This window comes from Dermochelys coriacea, chromosome 3 (genome assembly GCF_009764565.3).
Source record: "Dermochelys coriacea isolate rDerCor1 chromosome 3, rDerCor1.pri.v4, whole genome shotgun sequence".
NCBI classification, from domain to species: Eukaryota; Metazoa; Chordata; order Testudines; family Dermochelyidae; genus Dermochelys; species Dermochelys coriacea.
This window is the reverse complement of record NC_050070.1, coordinates 166566381-166590565: the sequence shown is the minus strand read 5'-3', so window position 1 is coordinate 166590565 and position 24185 is coordinate 166566381. Positions and strand designations below refer to the sequence as shown.

Sequence of the window (24185 nt, the reverse complement as noted above, 5' to 3'; positions counted from 1 at the left end):
AGCCAGAAATGTCATCTTGACCGATTTTTAAGAAAAATAGCATAAATGATAGAGCAATATAGGCAAACACTTATATAAAAAATAAAAAATGTTTAAAGGCTTTTTAAAATATATATTAAGAAAAAAACCTGTTAAGAATACACATACAGTGAAATGAAGAACATGACTTTTATCCCAAGATACCTGTATTACACTTCTAGACAACTCATCTGCCCAGAGAGAGCAGTAAAAACATAAATGCTACCCCAGCAGTTCTGTTCCAACAGCATCTGTTAATTCACTCCATTTATAAAATACATATTGACAAAGACAACTGAACTGGGACCAGGGAGATTTGATTTGGTGTGAGAAAGTCAATTTAATGTGATTTTGTTAAAGGGCTCCTGCAGGCAAATAAAAGAGTTTAAGTAATAAAGTACATAAAGAGATGTTTTACGAGTCAGCTCCATCTTGTGGCAGCTGCACAATGAGCTGCCATGCAAGAGGGTCTGGTACAGGAGTGATATTGTGTGATTTCTATGTTGATGTTGTGCAGCTGACAAGTAAGGATTGGGGTGACGAGGAGCAAAGAGGATTCTAGCTGTGTAATTCGCCACTGGAATGGAACAAAGGCATGGGAACCACTGGGAAAGCTGTGATGCTGTCTGGTTTAGCCCTTTTCCAACAATTATCACAGTGGTATGGGAAATCCTATAGGTTTGGGGGAAGAATACATCTAATGTTACCATGGGGTTGAAGTGAGAAAGAACTCAGGTGAAGAAAGGTTGACCTGTTTTTGGTGGGAAAGGGCACTGGATTCCCTGTCCAAGGGGTTCATGGAGACTTATACTTAATGATACCTGACATTATGACCTTGATTTTCAAATCTGGGTATCAAAATTAGGGTTCTCATTCCACAGCTAAATGCTCTCACTGACATGTAGGTGGCCAAATACCTATTTTAGTCACTTCGGTGCCAATCTGGACACACAAAAGTGGAACTGGGTGCTACGATTTATGATTTCCATGTTTAAAAATTGGGCTTCCCTTCTAAATGACAATTAGTAAAGAATATTTTTCTTCAAACTGAAAACACCTAAGATTAACTTTTACACCTAAGATCAGGCTTTTACTTTTTCTCTGAATACTGTGTTAAGAAGGATATTTGTACTGGAATACCTACTTATGATTGTTAATAACAACTAGCTCTTCAATCTGTAGATCTCAGTCTGCTTTACAAAAGAGGTAAGGATCACTGCTCATTTACAGATGGGGAAACACAATGGCAAAGTGATTTTCTTAAAAACAATAAGGAGTCCTTGTGGCACCTTAAACACTAACAAATTTATTTGGGCATAAGCTTTTGTGGGCTATAACCCACTTCATCAAATGCATGGAGTGAAAAAAGGTAGACAGGTATAAATATACAGTACGTGAAAAGATGGGAGTTGTCTTACCAAGTGGGGGGTCAGATCTAACGATGCCAATTCAGTGGCCATTGCCAACAGTTGACAAGAAGGGGGGTGAAGATCAACAGAGGGAAAATTACTTTTTGTAGTGCTAATGAGGCCAATTCAATCATGGTGGATGTGGCTCATTCCCAACAGTTGACAGGAAGGTGTGAGTATTACCTTTTTTCCCCCGTTAAGATCTTAATTTTAGGTCTCTGCAATTTTATGTGCAACTGTTAAACAGCTGACGCATGAGCTGAATCCGCTCTATCAAATGGAACTTGATGTGTGACAGGTGGACTGGGTACAGCGAGTGGGGACAGGTGATTTGATCTCATCACTAGATCTGATTATTTAAAAAAATCTCTGGGCTATTTTTCCCAGCCCCCGTGTTGGTGCACAAATGAGGGAGAGGGTCCAAATAGACTCATCCCCTCTATTTCCTACTTGTTTACACCCAAAGACCCAGGAACAATGGAAATCCTGGTGCTGAGAGGCACAAGGACTTAGCAAGGCTTGTACCACTCTCAGGACAAGTATCTGCAAGGGGGGTGGAGAGAGGAGTGGAGTGAGGACAGACACAGAGAGGGGGGCAGAGGGTGCACTCCTCTTGGTTTCCTGAAGCTCCAGGATGTGTTGTACCTGCCTGAAGCACAGGACCTCCTGGAGTGCCTGCTGGGGCTGTGCCCTGGCTTTATGCCACAACGTAGCCCTATATTTTAATATTAGACTACGTAATTTTTTCTCAAAATGCAAAGAAGAGAGAGAGATGATAATGGGATGTGGAATGAAATGACCCACATCCCTGAATGCTACTTCAGGTAGCACGGTGGGGTGAGGAGGGAGTTACGTCTTCATTTTAATGAAAGGGGCACATGTATCATACATCTATGTGCTTCATTGCAGAGTGGCCAATGTTTGACTAGGACTGGGGAGGTGGAGAGCCATCCATGCCCAGCCCTAGTTTTTCTATACAGTACATTTTGGTGGTAATGTCAGAGCTTACCTGGGAGAGGTCTGTGTACAGTTCCCTTGTCTCCATCACCGCAGCAGATCAGGTCTTTACTTATTAATTGCCCACCACAGCACTGATGAATGAAGCCATCATGGAGTGATCCACCACAGCAGATCTGATTCCCTGACGTGGAATAAGGAGTGCCCTGGCAGCAAGAGTCACCAACTCCAACCGAAACCCTGTTTTGTTCTTCATTAGGGCAGCACACTTCTCCTGTTAATTTAAGTACAAAATTGATGATTTTGTGCATCTGCAACTATTGAAATCTATGAGAGAATTCACATTGACTGCAGTGGATATTGAATTGGGGACATAGTCTATCATCTTTACATACAAATCATTGCACATGAAAACACAGACTCTTTTGCACAGAGTCATCTACTACACTTCAGAGTGCTGTAACATATAAATGCTTATAACCCACCACAAACACACAGGCACCAAGCAGAGTCTAAGTTAGAGCTCTTGGAAATGAAATGGCTCATAAGACATTTATTGCAATATAAGCAAGACAAAGTCTGCATTGGGGGAAAAGCTCAGTGGTTAGGGGGATAGCTCAGTGGTTTGAGCATTGGCCCGCTAAACCAGGGTTGTGAGTTCAATCCTTGAGGGGAGCCATTTAGGGATCTGGGGCCAAAGTTGGGGATTGGTCCTGCTTTGAGCAGGGGGTTGGACTAGATGACCTCCTGATGTCCCTTCCAACCCTGATATTCTATGATTCTATGAAAAGCAACATACTTTTCAAAAAGCTTCTATATTTGTAAGCACTTTAAACTAGATTAGTGTTGGTTTGATACTTGCTAGCACAGGCAGCCACAGAGTAATGAGATTTCACTTTAAAGGTTGCCAATTACCGCCATTTATGATGGTGGGTTTTGATGGGGTTAATTGTGCACCCAGAAATGGCGAGGGAGATTTGCTAATTCATTCAATACAGAACACAAAGTAGCTATCAAATGGTAACAATTTTCATTCACTACCATTTAGGCTTGATTTGAAATAGTCATCGAAGAGTGGGGTTTCTATAGTATCTACCTAAACTGGAATATTTGTGTGACCTGAATGCTGATACCTTGAGATTTGAAAAGAAGCGGGGAAACGGAATAGGGGTGATGGCGGTGTTCTGCTTTTCAGGACAGACACCAATACTGACAAAAATATTTGGAACTCTTGTTACTTTTTAGGCAATTTTCTCTTGTCGTTTTAGCTTCATTTTCCTCTGTGATGGACACAGCTCGAATCCTCTTCTCCTGAAAGGATGAGTGTTCCAATAATGACTTTAAACCCCATGCAGCTATTTATTGCAAGACACAAATATGCACTGATGACATTCAAGGCAGAGCATTATTTCTCTTCACTCAGTATTTGTGGTCAAAAAAGTGGCATGTGAGGAGTGCTAGCATTATTTGTTTCACTCTGCTTAGAGATTGCATCCTCCCATTTTAGCTCTGGGATACATTTTGGCACTTCTGCTTGCTCCAGAGTCACAGAACCGAGACTTCCTAATTTGTAATCTTCATGCAGTTAGCACAATATGCTGCTGTACATCTAGTGCCATCAAGCTGGCCAAACAACATCTGGGAAATATGTATGCTTAGAGAATAACCTGTATAAATATCTTTATCAAATAAAGTCAATAATAAACAAAAAGAAAAGAACAAATCTTTCCAGTATAATAGATTATCTGTTAGATACTAGCCATATTTTCCTTCATTCCTCAGAATCTAATTTAGTGACTGCACAGCAATAGGCCTTAAACAGTGAATGTAGGTTACATCAGTTGAAAATAAACTGTTTTTTGTAAAAGACTATTAGACATTAGACACAAGGATCAGTAACCTTCTCATAACCTCTCAAAATGGGATCCATTCCAAGCTAGGTTTGAATATGTTTTCTCTCTAAAACTACCATGCAGTCTTACCAGTTAATTGTTATCCTTATCAAAGAATGACCCACATTAACATTTAGCTTGGGTTATTAGCATATTTATAAAAAAAGAAAGAAAAGTGACCAACATTGTCATGTTGCTGCCCTTTAGAATAAGAAAAAAGAGGGAAAATGCACTAAGTATATTAGAAAAAAATATTTGCAAATCATGTACAAATATTCATGGCTTCACGCTTAAGGGCTTTGACTGAACAAGAAATATTTTCAAATACAAGATGGTTTGTGTCACTGTGCTTTTCTTTCTTGATGTAAACAACATTAAGCTAGTTAACACAGACCACTGGATGGGGATAGAGGTCACAGAATATAATCTTCCCATTTCAGTACATTGAGATTAATGAGCCAGCAAAATACTTTTCTCTGGTTTTTCTGAGAGCGCATTTTTCTGATGACATCATAGTAGATATTCTAATATTGTGATATATGAATTCCTTTTCAAGGGATTGGAGCTCGAGATGTGCTGAACATTTTGGCAGAAATTCAAGCACTTCTGAGCATAGACAGTGCATGACATCTCATGGGTAATGCAAGCATTTTAGCTCCTGACCTATCAACTGCCTGCAAAGAGATTTGTGTACTAAACACCCAACAAAAAAATCTTTTTGAGGGTGACCAGGCCTACAGTATTTGCATAAAAATCAGTAACCTACATGGGAAAAATACTTAAAAGTCATATTTCAGGAAAAAATACACGTGGGGTTTGCAAGCTCAAATTTTATCTTATAAACACATCAGAAAAGGTGAGAAAAGCAGCCCATCATAGTTCATTACAATATTGCACGAGGCTACCAGTTTTGGTTGTTTATATGCCAGATAATTGGGATGTGATGGGGAGATTACTTGCATTTTAGCAATTAGGTGATTAGCTGCAAAGAACCCTTTCCTAATGTGATAACATGGTATTCCTGAGCTGCATTTCTAAGTTTTCAGTCCTGCATTACTGCCCAGTCCCTAGGGTGAAAGTGAGTGGGAACACTGGTACCCTGCTGAGACATCACCTCTCTACCCATCACTCTACCCAACAGTGAGATCATCTGAGTGCTTGAAGTGATGGTCTGTATAGTCAACAAGTCTAGAGTGTAGGGAGTTCTCATCTGAGGTTCCAGAGGGTCTGGAATTTATTTTTCTATAGGTTTCAGCTACACTATAATTTTAAACTGATGTGGTAACCAATTAGCAATATGGTTGACTCTAATGATGGTTTGTATCAGCACATAACATTCCAGAGTGCATAGACTCATATATTTCTGGTGCCACTTTGTACCATGTTCTCTGGCTCAAACCTATGCTCATTGAAGTCACTGGCAAAGCTTGTATTGCCTTTAATGATGCAGGATCAGAGCCTCTTTCCACAAAAGAGGCACTATGGGGCAGCTTCCCAGATTTTCCTAGATTGCACACATGCAGACACAATTAGGCAATAGGGCTGTGTTGTTGAAGAAGCTGGTGTGTGCACAGAACTCTCGTGTGTTTGTTGTAAATGGGTCAAATGAGCATGTCACAAAAGAGTTTGAGCATGTTGCAGAGCCTCTTTACTCAAGCTTTTTCTGAGGAGTTGGGTTAAGTGGGGACTGTTCCTTTCCTTTTTGCAGGGGTGGAATTTATGTAGTACTGACATTTTATCAGTTTGTCTGTCAAGTTTTCTTTTTCATTATTTTCAAATTTGTAGTAGGTGCCTATAGATAAGGATGATGCATGCACAATATAAATCAAATCAATCAACCAATGAATTGGAGACCTAAGATATAGCAGTCAGAAGCAACAAGAAATATTTAATGTCTCTCCTTATCCCCTCACTATATAACCCAATGATGTTTACTAGTAAGTAAATGATATTTTAAATGTAAATGTAAAATGTAATTTGAAATGGATAACTGGAAGTCTTCAATGTGAAGTAGAATGTGAAAATTTTACCAAAAACATTTATTTCCTGAAAATGAAAAACAAATGCACTGTTTAAAAGTAATGGTTACGTTATAAAAGTTACCTGTAACTTGTCATGTGTTTCACCTGAGAATCTTTTTTTATTTAATACAGTAGTGTTTTGTTTATATGCACCATTAGTAGGAATTCCTTATGAAGAAAACCCCACACCATTTTGACAGTAATGGTGCTGTCCAGGGATCTGCAGAGACCATCACATTACTGAACAGTCCCATGGATTAAAAAAGATGATGACGTACTCTGCATTTGGAGAGGAACTCAGCTGCAGCAGTATTAACATCTCAGGAGCATCTGAGAAATGTTGAGCTTGCCATCCAACATATATAGTTGCAATAGAAAGAGCAAACTATCAGACAGAAACAGGTAGTGGCAGTGGTGAGCTGGAACCGGCTCTTAAATTTAGAAGCCCTTTTAGAACTGGTTGTTCTGCAAGGGACAACCGGTTCTAAAAGGGCTTCTAAATTTAACTGGCCAAAAGTGGGGCCTTAGGCGCCGACTCCATGGGTGCTCCAGCCCTGGAGCACCCAAGGGGAAAATTTGGTAGGTGCAGAGCAGCCACCGGCAGCTCCCCGGCCACAGCTCACCTCACCTCTGCTCCGCCTCCTCCCCTGAACGCGCGGCCCCCCCCCCGCTTCTCCGCGCCCCACTCCTGGCCCCAGCTCATCTCCGCTCCGCCTCTGCTTCCTCCCCTGAATTCACTGCCCTGCTCTGCTTCTCCGTCCCCACTTCCTGCGAATCAGCTGTTCGCGCAGGAAGCTGGGGCGGGCTGAGAAGCAAGGTGTGGTTTCCCACTCAGGCCCAGGGAGGCAGAGCAGAGGTGAGCTGGGGTGGGGGAGGGAGGGCATGAGGAGGGCCGCCCGTGCCGCAGCAGGTAACTTGGGGGGAGGGGGGCGCACAGGGGAACTGCTCCCCGCCCCAGCTCACCTCCACCACCCTCGGCCTGAGCGGGAAACCACCACCTGCTTTTCAGCCCTCCCCGGCTTCCTGCCAAACAGCTGATTCGCGGGAAGCCGGTGGGGGCGGCGCGGAGAAGCAGAGCGAGGCGCTGTGTTCAGCGGAGGCGGCGGAGCGGAGGTGAGGTGAGCTGGGGCCGGGTGCGGGGTGGGGAGCTGCCGGTGGGTGCTCTGCACCCACCAAATTTTCCCTGTGGGTGCTCCAGCCCTGGAGCACCCAGGGAGTCGGCGCCTAAGGCACCACTTTTGATGTGATCAGTGGGGGGGTGGCTGCTCCCCCTGCTCTCCCCCCCAGCTATGCTCCCCTGCCCCTAGGAGCCAGAGGGCCCTGCCGGATGATTCCTGGGAGTTGCCCCAGGTAAGCACCACTGGGACTCCCCACCTCACCCCCCAGTAGGTGCCTTTGGCTCTTAGGGGTGGGGTGGGCACCCACTACAGTGACCCATGAGACCCTCCTGCCCGGTTCTGGGGGCAGTCAGGGGACAGGGAGGGGGTTGGATGGGGCAGGAGTCCCAGGGAGCGGGGGTGGGCAATGACCCCCTCTTGGGGTGAGGAGGGAACCCGTTGTTAAGATTTTGGCAGCTCATCACTGGGTAGTGGTGAAGATATCCACACTTCTCTGTATGTATCACAGGTATGGAGGAACTACAAGTTCTTGCTACAGGAGCAGACAGGCAGACCAACACAAGATTAAGTCACACAAAAGACATAGCACCACAAAATTGCCTGACAGTGTCCCTATTAAGCAGAACTGCCCTCCCCACTAAGCAACAGTTGGGGCTGTTAAGTATCATTCATGTTAAATTCGTTTGGGAAATGACTCAATTAGGAAGATTTATCAGTTATGCATTTCCTATGTAAGTGGAGTGCACTGTGTTTAGGCAGCAATATCAAGACAGTTTCTCATTGCCCATTCCATGTCAGCACAGAACCCTTGCTCATCTATAAATGACACCAAAAACCTCTATAAATGCTGAACATATTAATATTTATTCACCTTCCTTGGTTTAAGAAGTACACCAACTCTACTGTGCAATTTTATTTCTTTCAAATGCTTGAAAGAAGTTGCCTCTTACCTGCTAATACCCTGGTGTAATAGCCACCACAGCACTGATACTTTGGTTGCACAGCGTGTATCTGACCACCGCAGCAAACCCCCAATGAATTAAGAATAAATGGAATGTACTTGTCCTCACAGCACTGGAAGCCAGGTTTATTGTTGTGCAGAATCCCATTACAACACACCTAAAAGTAGTTTAAAAAAATAGAAAGCCAATATCTGTTAAACAAAACATAATGCACTCGCTGACAAAACAATGTATATGAAAAATGTGTACAATAAATCCTAGCTCTGATGTTAATAAGAATGCAGACAAACAAAATGCAACACGGCTAAAATCCTGTGCCCTCCAGCACTATTAGACTTCAATAAACTACTGTTCATCTGACAGAATGCTGCTATTTTGTGGCCTTTGACCATGCTGCACCTTAATAAAATACTCCATTAATATGAATTGTCTTCACATGACGCCTAAGATGTTTGAGTCTCTCAGTATGGAGTAGATTTCCATATATAGATATAATCTGCTCTCACCTTCCCATATTCAATTTTTATTTTGATGAGACATCTGATCTAAAAACCTTACAACTAAGAAAAACAGGGACTTCCCAATATGAGCTCTTGAGTTTCCTTTTCACATTAAAATAAGTGATCATATGCTATAAGAAGAAAACTACTTATTTATTACCACAAGTCTTCAGACAATGTGATCTCAAGAGAATATAATTTATATACTTTTTTCAAAATAAAATTTACATGGAAATGAATTTTGAAAAGGCCTTTTAACTGTGGTCTTCTCTCCAGATACTGTAGAGGAAATTATATGCTTGAACAATCAAATAATTATTTGTATGCTTACTCCTGTGCAGATAGACTGACATCCTATATATATATAACAAATCATATAGCACAGTTGGGAGAATCATAGTGAAATGTAACCTCAGAACCTGTTCAGTGCAGCTATATTAGTTAGAATGGCTGCCTCTTGTGGCTAGAAGGAAAATGCAGTTGGCAGTACAGCACAAGTGTATAATAGCTATCATTCCTTTCTTTTCTAATTCAGCTCATCACAACAACAGAGAAAGAAAAGAAAAGAAAAGAATGTTTCTATCTGTTCAAAAGGAGCTTTTGTTTGTCTAGTTCCTTTAAATTAATTACTGATTGACAACATTAAATAATTAAGAGAAGTGGAATGACTTACTCCCTAGATTAACAGCTGAATTATTTGAGGAATGATGGACCAAGTGGTATGAACTGATAAAAATAAAATTGTAGATATAACATTTACACAACACTATGTATATCCTTCCTGGAAGAAACACACAATCCATGCTGCCACTCCCCTCTACTCTGTGCTACTATCTTGTGTACATGACACCTTTTCTTTTACTGTTCATGTAAGAAAATAAATTGTATTCTCAATTATCTTGTAAATTTCTGATCACCAGATTCCATCTGGCTTTCATGGGGGTGTGCAGTGCAGTGAGGTTAAAGGAATATAGAAAGCAAGGAACCACTGCCTCTGACTTTCCATGATCTGCAAAAAAGCCAGGCAGAAAGGCATTGGCTCCATCTCTCTCTCACCACAGGACCATACAATGCCCTGAAGGGGACAGAGATGGGTAAAGCATTATAAAGAATGGGTTCACCTTATAAAGGAGTGTTGTGATAGGCACACTCCTTCTGCCATACAGTGCTCCTCTGAGAAGGTGAAGCTCTGTATCAACCCCAGTGCAGGGTTGAACTTAAATGACCTGGTGGTTACTACTACTCAAAAATAAAGATGGATGAGGTCTGGTCAGTATTAAGCCACTCTTCCTTCTTCACTCACATTTGTCACCAGATGGACCCAGAAGATTAGCTACAGTGTCTCTACCTTCCCAAGTTCCTAAAAGTAGCCTTGGCTCTATCAAATCAGCCAATATGTGCATCATTGGTTCCAATGTAGACTGCATGAATTAGAAATTCTTCAGCCTTCCTAAGGGTATTCTCTGTTCCTCTTTTCATATTACTTCTTTTGGGACACCAGAGACAGTATACAATCTAGTTATCCAAGTAAATGATGGCTTAAAACCTAGTCTTCAACCCTTCTCTATCTCTTTCCCACTGGTGGTCCCTTCTGATGGTGCTTCTCTTTGTAATCTACCTAATTTGATTTCTCTGGTTTCTTTCACAGGCTTCAGTTGCTTATCAATGTTTCCTTATCACCCAGGATAAAAAGAGTGAGAACTTCATCCATATATTGTCCCCCTGGACTTTGAAGAAATAGAAGTACTGCACATCTTTGAAATAGCCAGCACTGGATCCTGCAGTAGCCATTTTATAGTCCAGCTGATGTTCTTCCTTCAAATAATGCCTCGAGTATACTGGGCACAGCCACTCCACATGCCTCAAAGAAGTATTGTAAGATTCACTTTATTACTGATTGTGAAGTGTTTTGAGACCCTTGGATGGAAGGTGCTGTGTAAGTGTAAAGTATAATTATTAATGTTTCTTCTTTCCCAACTGAACTCCCTTGGGAAATCCCCTGTCAGATAACCAGCTATGTTCTCTGAGCCTCAGTAACTAGCTCCACACTCTTATTTAAAATGACTCAAGTCTTTCTGTCAGGATCTTCCAAAACCCCACACAGAGCTTCCCCCAAAAAATCCCCAGTCAGAGCTAAAATACGTCTGGACTTTTTTATCTGGCGTTACCAATTGATGCACTTGGTACTATTATTATTATGTAGCTCCATAATATCCTCTGCAGCCAGCTGTAAATTGTGAAATAGCACTTTTTTGGCAGCACTCTCAAGACAGTCAGTTACTATTTGCATTGGTATTAAGCTCAAAGAATTTGCATTATCAACCCATAAAATAAATTGTATTCAAGTAGCATTAGGATTATGTCACAAACCAAATCAGCAAAGGCATTGAAAGTAATGGCTAAAGGTTATTATTATCTCATCCTCTTATATTTAGGTGTGGCAGCACATACTGGATGTTGTAATGGTGCCCAGCAATTTGAGATCCTTGTAGTAATCAGACACAGTAACTCAAATACTTGACCAGGCCTGAGATTCAACCCTGCAGAAGGCTGAGACATACGTACAGACTAGACAACAGGTCCTTAGCTATAGTCAATGTACTTAAGCATGTTGTTACATTAATTCATTTGCAAATTGATACCTGTAAAAATCTTACTATCACACACACAGTGGTAAATCACTCTTGGGCTGTATTTTCTATGAACAGCAGGTGGTGATCATGTTCCCTCTGCTCACTACAGGCATCCTCAGGTTGTGAGCACTTGGTTGCTCAGGCATGCGCTTGTGTAAGGCAGGGAGCAGCCATGTTTATCTATCTTATCACACACACACTCCTCCAGAGCCACCTATGAGAATGGCAAGTCTCAAAAGACTAGATGGAATTCTTATGAGCTATGAGCTTGTTAAAAACATTTTTCTGCTTGTGGAGCAAGTACTGCAGCAATGACTGACCCTTGACATCCTCATAGGGAAAAGAAATCTCTTCTATTAGTAAGTCCTGCTATTTTTTGGTTTTTGGTCCCCAGTACTGTGCAAGTTCCCTGCTGTCCATTGGCCAGACCATAGGAACTGAAAATGCATCTCTTGGTGTTACATTTCAGGGACCTGGTGCTGTGGTGCGAGTTCAATGAGGCCACTCACTCCTCTTCCCAAGCTGTTACTTTCCTTAGACAATTAACACAGATGTGAATTTTAAAACCTGTGAGTAATAATTCTGTTTGCAGTGCTGTACGTTGCCCTAGTAGAATAATTCGCATTTGGGATGTTATTGACCAAAGCTTACTATATTTCTGTATTGTCCTCTTTTTGGGGGGCAGATGTTGACCTGAGCATCTTGCCCAAGCCCTGAGCGAACCTAGAATGGACTTTGCAACACTGTTGCTAATGTTCACATGAATGCTGACAGGCTTGTGGCCTGAATGGAATGTTCCTTGCGATGCTGCCTTTATGTCCGAGAATCCTGCCTGTGAGGTTGAGCTATTTCAGGAGGCTAGGTATAAAACCACTATTTTTGCAACTGTTCTTCTTAAAGAAATGAGTCTTGACAATGTTTTGAATAAATGGCATTCATGTATTAATTATGATGAGTCAAGGGGCAAGCTTGGACTTCCTAGTAATGCCAGAGCTATGTTTGATTAGTTCATTAACAGCAGATTTATGTAGCTTGCCACTGCTGAAAATAGAAGTACTGCAGCTGTATTAACACTTCCATTCAGTCTCCTTTTAGGCACTGAACTGTACACTGTAACCATTGTTGTTATTCAAACTCATGAGCCTTTGCTTAATGAAATTATTTCCTTATACACCACTATTTTAATTATTTTTTTATTGTGACAATCTCTGATTGCTTGCTTTGTTAAATTCAGGATGCACATAGCAATAGCAAGACAGTTCAGGTAGTATAGCTACACAGGCAATGCAGACGTGCCTTCAGCACTTCTGGTATCTTAGTTGCTGGGTGGTACCACACTCTACCAGTAATTTGAATATCTTCCTCGGACTCCAGAGGATGTTTGTTCAATTGGCTAATGTCCTTTTAAAGATTTCAAGTGTGAATAGGATTGTGTGGGAAATGCACATTAGTAACGACACCTAGGCAAGAGAGTGTTATGAACTTCAGCAGCTGAAAACACCGGCATAACAATCCTGGGACTGAAAAAGAGGTATTGTCACATAATGTATATTTCATATGTGATTATACAAATGAGGCCCCTCCTGTCAGGCAAACCACAAATGTATTGTAAGCCAGGAGCTCGACACTCAGCTTTTCAGTAAAGCTTGTCTTTTTATGGTTTTTGGTATTCAAGCATCACACACTTATCCAATGATGGCACAAGAGTGTATTTTGATGAAGAAAGAAAGAAATGCCATCCCAAGGAGTTTTATTACAATAAGTTCAAACAGGTTTAAAAGATTCAACAAGTGCAGAACAAATTACGTAGGACTAAACTTAGGACCTGATCCAAAGCCCATTGAAGTCAATGGGAGGCTTTGGATGAGGCTTTAAACTACTTCATTCATGGCCCTTTGCTTGTGCATGGATTTAAAATTAGACAGTGATTCATACAGAGTAAAAGATTATTTGACACTACATTCCTATTACTGAAGTGTGGGTTTCTTTGTTGGGGGTGGAATTGTGTTTTAACATTTGTATTTTGTATACAAGGAAAAAAGAACACAGTCCCTTTGTTCCAGTGTTCCATAACAACCAAACTGATATTGCAAAATGTCACCCTTTGATCAACAGATAAGGAAAAATGTTAACACATAACACTGGATCTCCAATTTAATTACATACAAATGGACTGATTGGACCTGCACAAATCAAGTATAACCCCATTTAAGTCTATGGAGTTACACCAGGATAAAACTGATGTGCGAGGAAAATCAGGCCCATTGTCTCTTGCATAACATATACAATTAATAAAATGAGTGAAATGCCAGCTTGCTTGAGGGAGACTCCATGCCACATTTCAAAGGTGACTTTGCCAATGTTTGCCCCAATTACCACTGGTTAAAGCCCATAAGAAAGGAAGTGGAAGGAGAAGGAAAGAGAAGACTGCAGCTCAGCATTGGGTGTCTGTGACCAAAGTTAGATGATTGCTATTGAGCAAGCAGGCATGCGTTGGCTGAAGTAGTTGAGAGCTTAAAGAAAAAGGGAGCAAGAGGAGTTAGGAAAAGCTGATTTTGGCTTAGGAGGGAGGGTATGAAGTAACCAAGTTTCACTTGAAGGAGAGTAAGAGGAAAAAGAAAGAACCAAATGTGGTTCAACATGGTAGTTTCTGAGGGTGCCATATAAAGAACTCTGTAGCACAGCAATCTTGACAACTGCATTTGAAAATCCACAGGTTTTCTTCAAAGTCTCATTACCCATTTAATCAGAGCCCATTCAGACTTAACTGTGCCCCAACAGGTCTGTGTGGATATTGTCCCCCGAAAACATTCACACACAGTCCCGCTCTCCCGTCAGTGGCCAAACTATATGTGGATGCCTGGCTCAGAGGAAGGCAACAGAACACCATCAATATGTTGGGAGCGTTATTTGCATCTCAGAAGCAGAATGGGCAGGACATTCAAATTGTGCTAATCATGGATTTTTTGGTTTGCTGACAGTTGTAAAAAAAATCATTGGAAAAAATTGTTTTCAATCAACCCAAAATCAAAAATTTCCAGAATTTTTGGCCAATTAAAAAGTTGGGAAAAAATTCATTTCAGGTTTCAGGACAAACAAAACATTTAATTCAACCTGAAATCAAACATTTCATTTCTATTTCAGGCAATTTTAAAACTTAAAAAAATAAAAATAAAATGAAAGGAAATTTCTAAACAACATGAAAAATCTAAATGTTTATTTTAAAAAATGTCAAAACAAAATGTTTTGACTTTTTCAGATTTTTTTTTTTCGGGGTTGTTTGGTTTGGGTTTTTTTTTTAAACTAAAATAATTTGCTGAAACAACATACATCGATTAAAGTTTTATCAACCTGTTTTCTCAAAAAAACTTTCAGCTGAAAAATTTCACCCAGCTATATTCAAACATATAAAGTGGTGATAGAGTACCCCACAGTGATTCCCACAGGCCCTTAGGGACTGTTGGCAATGTGTATTACAGCAGGCCAAGCACTGGCTTGTGATGAGTATCCACAATAGGGAAGATAGGGGGACAATATTTTCATCAAGTCACCTGCATGAATGAGTTGATATTTTATACAGGTCTATGCAACATGGAAGTCTTTGCCCTTTGGACCACTTCAAACAGCCTGGGCACTTCCACATCTATAAGCACCCCTGTGTTATTTAGGGAGTCCTCTCCACCAGTTCACCAATACAACCTTGGGCAGGAACATACAATTAGAAATAAACTTCCCCCTTAGCCCACTCTCTGGGGAAGGAAAGGGAAAGATCTCCTCCTCTTGATATCCTGCCTCCTGTGCCCCCCTCCCAGCCTTCCTCCCTTGCACTTTCTTCCCTATCCTTTAACTGTTCCCAGCTGAGGGCTGATTGCAGTCATTGGGTATGTCTACACTGAGATTAGAAAGAAAAAAACAAAAACCAATACCCATGGCAGAGAGTCTCAGAGCCAAAGCTAAATATTGCAGTGTAGGCATGGGGGCTCGGGTTGGAGCCTGGGCTCTCAGACCCACGCTCTCATGGTTTCAGAGTCAGGACTCCAGCCCGAGCACCAGTGCCTACACTGCAATTTTATAGCCCCAAATCCTCCAACCCAAGTCATCTGGCCAGGGCCAGCTGCAGCCATGCTGTCGGTCTTTTATCCCAGGGTGAACATACCTATTAGCTTATCAGCTTCCTGCCTAATCAAGCCATTAAGCATGCATCCTCCCCCCACTTTAAATCCACTCCAGGGGGTAGGGATAGTTAGTACCTTAGTGAACAGAACACTGGGTCAGCTCTAGGCTGCTAGCACTCTGTCACCATCTATTTTAAATTACTCCCAAGGCTCTAATTCCACACTAATAGTAATAAATGTGACAGACACAGACCAGTGGGGTACAAGAGTCTGGTCGTATTGGGATTCGTAAAGGATCCCCCACTGGTAAAGGATTCCCCCCCCCAACCTAAGAGGGGGGTCCACAGGACCTGGAAAGCCAAATAATTACGGGGGACAACTAATGAACAACAGGGACAAGAGTGCGGTCAAAGGGTCAAACGAAGGGAACCAGACAGGGACACCGAGCAGAGAACCCCGGACAGTGCCCACTGCTCCTTGAAGGTGTCAAGGGAGTCAGTGGATGCCGCCCAGAGGAACTCTGCCCGGAGGCGTGAATGGACGGAGGATCGGAAATAGGCCCCACAGTCACAGGAGACTCCATCAGTCAACCTCCACACCCTGGTTTTATAGATGGCCACTTTAGCCAGGGCCAGGAGGAAGTTGACCAGGAGGTCCCATGACTTAGTGGGGCCACGGAGTGCATAGATAAGAAGGTGAGGGGAAAAGTGCAACCAAAATCTTAACAAAATATTCATGAGGAGCAGGAATAGGGGCTGCAGCCTGGCGCACTCCAGGTAGACATGCGCCATGGTTTCCCTCACGCCCCAAAAGGGGCAGGTGTCCGGGATTGGGGTGAACCGCGCCAAGTACACGCCTGTGCTCACGGCCCCGTGAAGGAGCTGCCAACTGATATCCCCAGAGGGCCTTGGGACTAAGGTGGAATAGAGGACGGCCCACCGGGGCTCCTCACCCTCTAGGGGTAGCAGGAGGTCCTGCCACTTTGTGTCAGGGTGGGACACGAGAGTGAGGACATGAAGGGTGTGGAGCACGAGTGTGTATAGATGTTCCCTCGGCACGGTTTGGAAACGGACCGGCTGCAGCTCTTCTAGCTGGCTTGCGGTGAAGGGGCAGAGGGGTCATTGAGTCCACGGGGCAGGAGCCCAATGAAAAGATCTGGAGGGCCTGGCATGGAGGATGGGTGGGGCACACCCTCCCTTAGGACCCGGTTGAGGTAAACCCGAGCAGCAGGCGGCAAAGCGGCCCTCACCCTCCTGTGCAGGGAAGTACGAGATCTGGAGAGCCCCATGCGCTGAGCGAGCGTCAGGGGATACAGTCAGTCTCCCTGATCATAGTCCAGGAGGTCTCTGACTCTGGTGACTTCTGCCAAGACCAACCTCCGGCGCACCGAGGGGGACTCTGCCACCTGCACACGGAGCTGGGGGTTGTGTAGCAGGGGCTCCATGAGGAGATCTTCCTCCACAGAGGCCGCCATGGACCTGGTTGCTGTGAACAGTTTCTAGGTCCAGAGGAGGTCCTGGTAGAAGACCGGGAGCCCGGAGAGGTCTCACGGAAGACCTCTCGGATGGAGATAAAGGAGCTGCCAGTCATATCGGAGCCCCTGGAGGCAACGCAGGAAGGCGTGCGCCAATACGCTCCATGCTGGACTACCTGAACCATAAAGGAGCCTCTGCAGGACCTAGAGACGAAAGACACGGACCTGAGTGCAGAGACACTTCAGGCCCTGCCCTCTCTCCTCCAGTGGTAGATGGAGAACCCCTGCAGAGACCCAGTGAAGTCCTGACCAGAAGAACTCCAGAATCAATGTCTGGAGGTTGGCCAGGAAATCCGGGGCCGGGACTAGGGTGTTGAGCCGGTACCAGATCATGGACAGGACTAGTTGATTAAGCATCAGTGCCCTCCCCCGTAGCCCTGTCCATCTCCGGAGCCACTCTACCACCCTGCCCTCTAAACCATGCCAGTTCTCTGGCGCAGATGGATGCGTGGCAGAAAGGTACAGCAGCGGACCCACGCTGCACCGGATGGCCTGAAGCGCGGGTGGGAGTGAGCTCGCCTGCCACCAGTCCCCTACCACCAAGCCAGAGCTCTTGACCCAGTTGACCCGGGCGGAGGAGGCTGCTGAGTAAACAGCCTGGCAAGCCTCCACCCGCGCCAAGTCACCCGGGTCCTGGACCACGAGGAGCACATCGTCGGCATACACCGACAGGACCAGCCGCAACTCCGGCTCCCGCAGCGCCAACCCCGTCAACCTCCTGCGGAGGAGACAGAGGAAGGGCTCGATCGCCAGAGCATACAGCTGGCCCGAGAGGGGGGCACCCCTGCCGTACTCCTCGCCCGAAGCTGACCGGTTCGGTCAGGGTCCAGTTGAGCCTGACCAGACACTCTGCGGAGGCGTACAGTACCTGGAGAAAACCCACAACCTGGGGTCCGAAGCCAAACGCTCGTAGAGTGCTCAGGAGATACCCGTGATCCACCCTGTCGAAAGCCTTCTCCTGATCCAGGGACAGGAAGGCGAACAACAGACCGTCCCTACACCCAAGTTCCAAGAGGTCCCAGACCAGATACAGGTTGTCGAAGATGGTGCGGCCTGGGATGGTGTAGGTCTGGTCTGGGTGGATCACGTCCACCAGCAGGGACCCTAGCCACAGCGAGATAGCTTTCGCTACGACCTTGTAGTCCATGCTGAGGAGCAAGACGGGACGCCAATTCCGTAAATCGTGAAGGTCCCCTTTCTTCAGCAATAAGGCGAGCACGGCTTGCCAGCACGAAAGAGGGAGGACTCCGCTCTGCAAAGACTCGGCCCAGACGGTGACTAGGTCTGGGCTGAGGACGTCCCAGAACATGCGGTAGAACTCCACGGTCAGCCCGTCCATGCCCGGAGATTTATTGGTGGGCATGCGACGGAGGGCTTCCGAGAACTTGGCCAGAGTGAGAGGCAGCTCTAGCCGGTCTCGGTCGCCCATGCTGACCGTCTGGAGTTCATCCCAGAGCACTCTGCAAGCGTTAGGATCAGTCGGATCCGGGAAAAAAAGACATGCATAGAAGGCCCTGGCCCTCCCGCACATCTCCACCGGATCCACGAGGGGGGTGCCGTCCACCGCGAGGAGGCAGGTGATGTGCTTCTTTTTCTCCAGGGCATAGAAGAAGCGGGAGCCGCGATCCATCTCCCAAAGGAGGCGGATGCGGGATTGAACAAAGGCACCGCGGGCCCGATGGTCCTTGAGGGCCCAGAGCTCCTCCCGCTTCTCCCGGCACGTCCCACTGAGGGATGGATCCTTGGGGCTGGCGGCCAGACGCCTCTCCAGCTCTAAGACCTCCCGTTCCAACTGCCCTATCGTCGCATCCCTCTGTCAGCTGGCGCCCCGGGTGTAGTCACGGCAGAAGAGTCGGGCGCGCACCTTCCCCAGGTTCCACCAGCGCCGCGCCAAGGGAAAGGCACGCTGCTGCCCTCGCCAGGCCAGCCAGAACTCCCGGAAGGACGCCATGAAGCCCACATCCTCCAACAAGCTGTTGTTAAAATGCCAATAGGCCAGTCCCCTCACAGAGGCTAAATGATGATCGGAGAACGGGGCCGGCCGGATGCTGGAGGAGTGGGCCTGTGAAAGGTGGAAACGTGGTAAGTAGATGCGGTCCAACGTGGAGTGGCGCAACCGATGGGCCTCCACCCGGACAAAGGTGAATGTCAAGACGTCGTCCGGGTGGTGGTCGTGCCAGACGTCCACCAGGGAGTGATGGTCGACTATCTCCCGGAGGACATCCGCGTCGGCCGGGCACGATTAAGGGGAGGCAGCATGGAAAAGGGGGGGCCAGGGTGAGGTCACTCAGATCGAGGCCCACTGGCAGAGGGTCGTCCTCCCTGGGGTCAGACCCAGGGCCTCGATCTCCTCGTAGATGGAAGGGAGCTCTCCTTCCACCACCCCAGAGGTCTCCCCACCAATGCCCGAAGTGACGCTCGCCTCAGGGCTCACAGGGGCTCCGGATGGTAACGGGGCAGGAGGGGCTCCATCGGGGGCCTTGGAGGGAAGGGACTCCAATGGAGGGATGGTACTGCCCTCCCGTGCTGCCACGTCTTCCCCAGCCAGTATCCGGGGATGGAACGTGTCCGCGGGCAGGGCAGAGGGCTCAGCATCGGTGCCCCCTTTTCTGGTCTTCCGGGGGGCTTCCGCATCGGTGGAAGGAAGCGGAGCTCGAGCCTTCCGCTTGTCCCACTTCCGCTGGACTAGGGCCCAGCTCTCCATGGCATCATCGGGGGCCGGCTAACCGGGGTCGGGTCGGGGGGCAGGGGCGATGCCTCAGGGACTGTGGGAGGCAGCGGTGGGGCAGCATGAGGAAGGGAAGACTCCCCCTGGGGCGGGCCCTCTCCCATGCTTGGCGGTATCCCTGCTGCACCCTCCCCTAGATTGCAGGCAGCAAAGGTGGGGCTCTCCCGCTTGTCTGGGCGTGCTGGGGGGAGCGCCCCTTGGGCCCGAACGGGAGCAATGGTGGACTGAGTAGGAGGAGGGGCGGCTCCAGGCTCCGGGAACCAGGGGTGCCGGCAATGTCAGGGCCGGTGCCCCGCCGGGGCTCACGGGTCCTGGATGCCCCTCCTTGCCAGGCCAAGGGGCAGTCCCTCCGGACGTGCCCCATTGCCCGGCAGAGGTAGCACCGGGCCTCCCTCATGGAATAGTGCACCCGGTAATGGGCCCCCTGGTAGGGGACCAAAAAGGATCCCTCAAGCGCCTCTCCGTCACGCGCCGCCGGCGGCAGTTGAAGCTGCACTTGGCGGCGGAACGAGAAGATGTGACGGAGGGCAGGGTCCTTGCATCCTAGTGAGAGAGAGCTCAAGACAGAAATGGGTTTCCCCAGGGCGGCATCGGGAAGGAAGGGAGGGACTGAAGTCAGGATGAGGCGGATGCCCAGGTCGTCCAGTGGCTCCAGGGGGACAAACATGCCCCCCCACTGCCAGGCCCTTCTCCACCGCCTCCTAGGCGGTCTCCGGTGCTAAAAAGAAGACGACCTTCCCGTACACTTTGGATGCCACCACAATGGCCGTACGTACATATCCACGTGGAGCAAGGCGGGCACTAGGAGGCAACGGACGCTGTGCTTCCTGGTCATGGTGGGAAAGGGGCCCCGGCCGCTATAGATGATAGCGGAGGCGGTGGGCGGGAGAGATGACATAGCGGCAGGTGGGGGAGCTGCCGGCACCTGGGCATACGCCCTGGGGGCCGGGGGAGGGACACCCGCAGAGCTGGTGGAGAGATGCCGTGGCTGGTGGTGGGGCCACGGCAGTGGGGGCAGTCCCTGCCATGGAGGGCCTGGTCTTTTTGGCGGGGCCCTTCCCCTTCTTCTTACCCTGGCCCTTCCCGCCAGCTGGGGGGGCTCCCCCGGAATCTGAGGGGGCGAGGGACATGGCAGCAGCGGAGGTGGCAGGTGGTTTGGCAGCAGCGGTTGAGGTAGAGGCTTGGGGGGGGTGACGGAGGGGCAGGGGTATCTGGGGCTGCTGGAGGGGCCCCACCCGTCATGTCCCACACCATAATAAGCAGGGAGGGAGGGAAAAACACCAGAGAGAGGAGGGGAAAGCGGAGGCAGGTCGACCACTCCTCTCCGCTAGGCTGCAGGCAGGGGAGGAGGACGCCAAAAGGGGTGGGCTGGATAGGGGGGCTATCAAGGGCTTGTAGGGAACAGTCACCGACTCATGATAAGAATCCGGCTCCTCTAGCTGCACTAGGGGATGGAGGTCATAACAACGTTAGCGGAGTGCAGTGAGATAGGGCACTCAAACAGGGGAAGGACACAAGCGCATGGGCGGGAGCATGGGCACACTGAGTAAGGGGCTAAGGGAAGGGGTACCCCGTGGGGACGGGGGAGAACCAGGCTGGAGGCAGGACAGGGAACCAAGAAGCTAGCTCCGGGGTGGGGCAAACAAACAAAAGCTGCAGAGGGAAAAGGGCAGGACAGGCAAACAAACTGAAGCCAGTGAGGTGCTGGGGTAAAGGGGAGGGCAAAAAGGTTGCAAGGGGCAAATAGCAAGGGACAAAGCTGGGGGCTCACGAAAGGGGTCCAGTCCGGAGGGGGGGGAACGTGTGCTTGCAAAGAGTCAGTGCGGGCTGGCTGCTGCTTCAGGCCCAAAAGGTGGTGAAAGGGCGCGGCAGGCCAAGCAAGCAGCAGAGTCCCAGAGGCAGGAGCCTGAGGCAGATGGTAAGTGTCCACTGGGGGTGGTGGAGGGGGCAGCAATGATGGAGGCGGTGGTGGGGGTTGGCACACAGATGGACTGGGAGGTAGGCTCCACACCACACCCCTGGTGTCCCCACAAACACAGTCAAAACCCCCACCACAAGAGCACAGTTCAAAAGTTACTCAGCCTTAAGGCCCCCTCCACAGTGGTCTTCAGAGGCCCTGTGCGCTCCCCCAGTGGCAGACGGCCTCGTCCCCTCCTCCTTCGGCGTCCAGCAGCTCCCAGGCAGAAAAGGCAGCAGCAGCCCAGTGGCCAGGCAGGCAGAAAGGACCCCTCACAGGTGGTGGTGTCCACAGCAGCAGTAGCGAGGGCTGCGGTAGGGGTCCCTCACTCCCCCCCTCGGGGAGCGGGCCAGCAGCCTCCCCTCCCAAGGGGCTGCAGTTGGAGCAGCAGCAGCACTTAAGGGGGGGAGGGGAGCCCAGCAGCTACTCAGCAACCAGGTAGCAGAGAAGGGGGGTGGGTGGTGTCTGGCCCAGCCCAGCCAGGGAAGTAGCTGGAGCGGTGGCAGCAAGAGCCCAAGGCCCAGCAGCAGCAGCAGCAGCAGCAGCAGCCTCCCTCCTTCCGCCAGGCCAGTTGGGTTCAGCAGAGGAGCCAGAGGCAGATCTACTGGCCACTGGCTGAACAGGTTTCACTAGAGCAATCAGGAACCTGTTAGAACCAGTTAAGACAGGCAAGCTAATTAAGACACCTGGAGCCAATTAAGAACATACTGGAATCAATTATGTCAGGCAGACTAATCAGGACACCTGGTTTAAGAAGGACCTCCCATCAGTTAGGGGAGGGTGTGCAAGGAGCAGGGAGTGAGAAGGCGTGCTGTTGGAGAACTGAGGAGTACAAGCGTGATCAGGCTTCAGGAGGAAGATCCTGTCGTGAGGATAAAGAACGTGCTGGGGGGAGGCCATGGGGAAGTAGCCCAGGGATTTGCAGCTGTAGCTGTCATGGAGCTGATACAGGAGACGTAGACAATCGTTATCCACAGGGCCCTGGGCTGGAACCCAGTGTAGAGGGCGGGCCTGGGTTCCTCCCAACTCCTGATTGGACACAGGAGGCGTTGACCTGGTCTGTGAGCAACACCAGAAGGGAAGGTCTAATTTGGAAAGAGATCTGGCCTGTACCGACCCCTAGGTGAGACAACAGAGACTGCAGAGATTGTTCTCCATTTCCCCCATGCTGGCCAGTGATGAGGTTAGCTGAGTGAATGGCAGGTTTGAGCCTCTAGCAGAAGCGGCCAAACTGAGGGCTGCCATGAACCGCTGAGGTGAGCAAATCTGCCAAAAAGCCACAGGACCCACCAGGGCAGAGGAGGAACTTTGTCACATAAATGCTTACCATTGCTTGTACTACACCTAGCTCGATAGGACCAAATCCAGAAGAAGAAGAAGCATCTTCTAGAAGTCTTGAGCACTACCAAAGTGCAAACAATACGTAATACAACCTCTGGTGGAGCGGACTCAGTAAATAACAGTAGTGCTTACAAACATGAAGTGTCCTTTTTGTCATATGAGGATAACTACCTCAGAAGGCAGTTATGAAGCTAAATGTATTAGTGTTTGTGAGGTGCACAGTTAGTACCATGATGAACCCCATAGCAGAAAAATAAAACTAACAAAGATGTATTTAAAACATAGAAAATGCAAGTACTATACAAGACTGTTTAAAGTGTTGTAGCCATGTTAATCCCAGGATTTTAGAGGAACAAGATGGGTGAGATAATATATTTTATTGGACTAACTTCTGTTGGTGAAAGAGAGCTATTCAGAGCCTTCTTTGGATCTATCACGACATATGCCATACCTCATCCAGTGCACTAAATGCCCCAATAGCAACTATGTGGGTGAAGCCAAATAATCATTACACTCCAATTAATTCACACAGAAAAATGATAAGAGACAAAACACCACATCGCCCATGGGCAAACACTTTTCACAAAACCATCACTGCTTATCTGACCTCTCAGTCCTTGTCCTCAAAGGAAACCTGCACAACACCTTCAAAAGATGAACCTGGGAGCTTAAACTCATAACTCTGTTAGACACTAAATATCATGGTCTGAATAAAGACACCAGATTTATATCTGGTTACAACAATCTGTAAGCCACTATCCCTCGCACCTCCTTGTTATCCTATGACTGAAGAAGTGTTATCGGGCCACTTCACCTTGGAATGTATTAAACCACACATGCTAAACAATCTGTTCCACCTTGTATTTAGTTGCAGCACTCTGAATACCTTTCCCAGACCTGAAGAAATGCTCTGTGTAAGCTTGAAAGCTTGTCTCTTTCACCAACAGAAGTTGATCCAATAAAAGATATTGCCTCACCACCTTATATCTCTCTATATATG

At 47.3% G+C, this 24185-nt stretch overlaps 1 protein-coding gene across 1 annotated transcript in view; it reads right to left on the bottom strand.

Annotated features, from left to right (window-relative positions):
• USH2A (usherin) overlaps window positions 1–24185 on the bottom strand; it is a 590403-nt gene that overhangs the window by 126925 nt on the left and 439293 nt on the right. Inside the window, 2 exon segments of the mRNA XM_038396580.2 lie at window positions 2437–2658; window positions 8366–8534. Coding sequence (XP_038252508.1) covers window positions 2437–2658; window positions 8366–8534 — 391 coding nt within the window.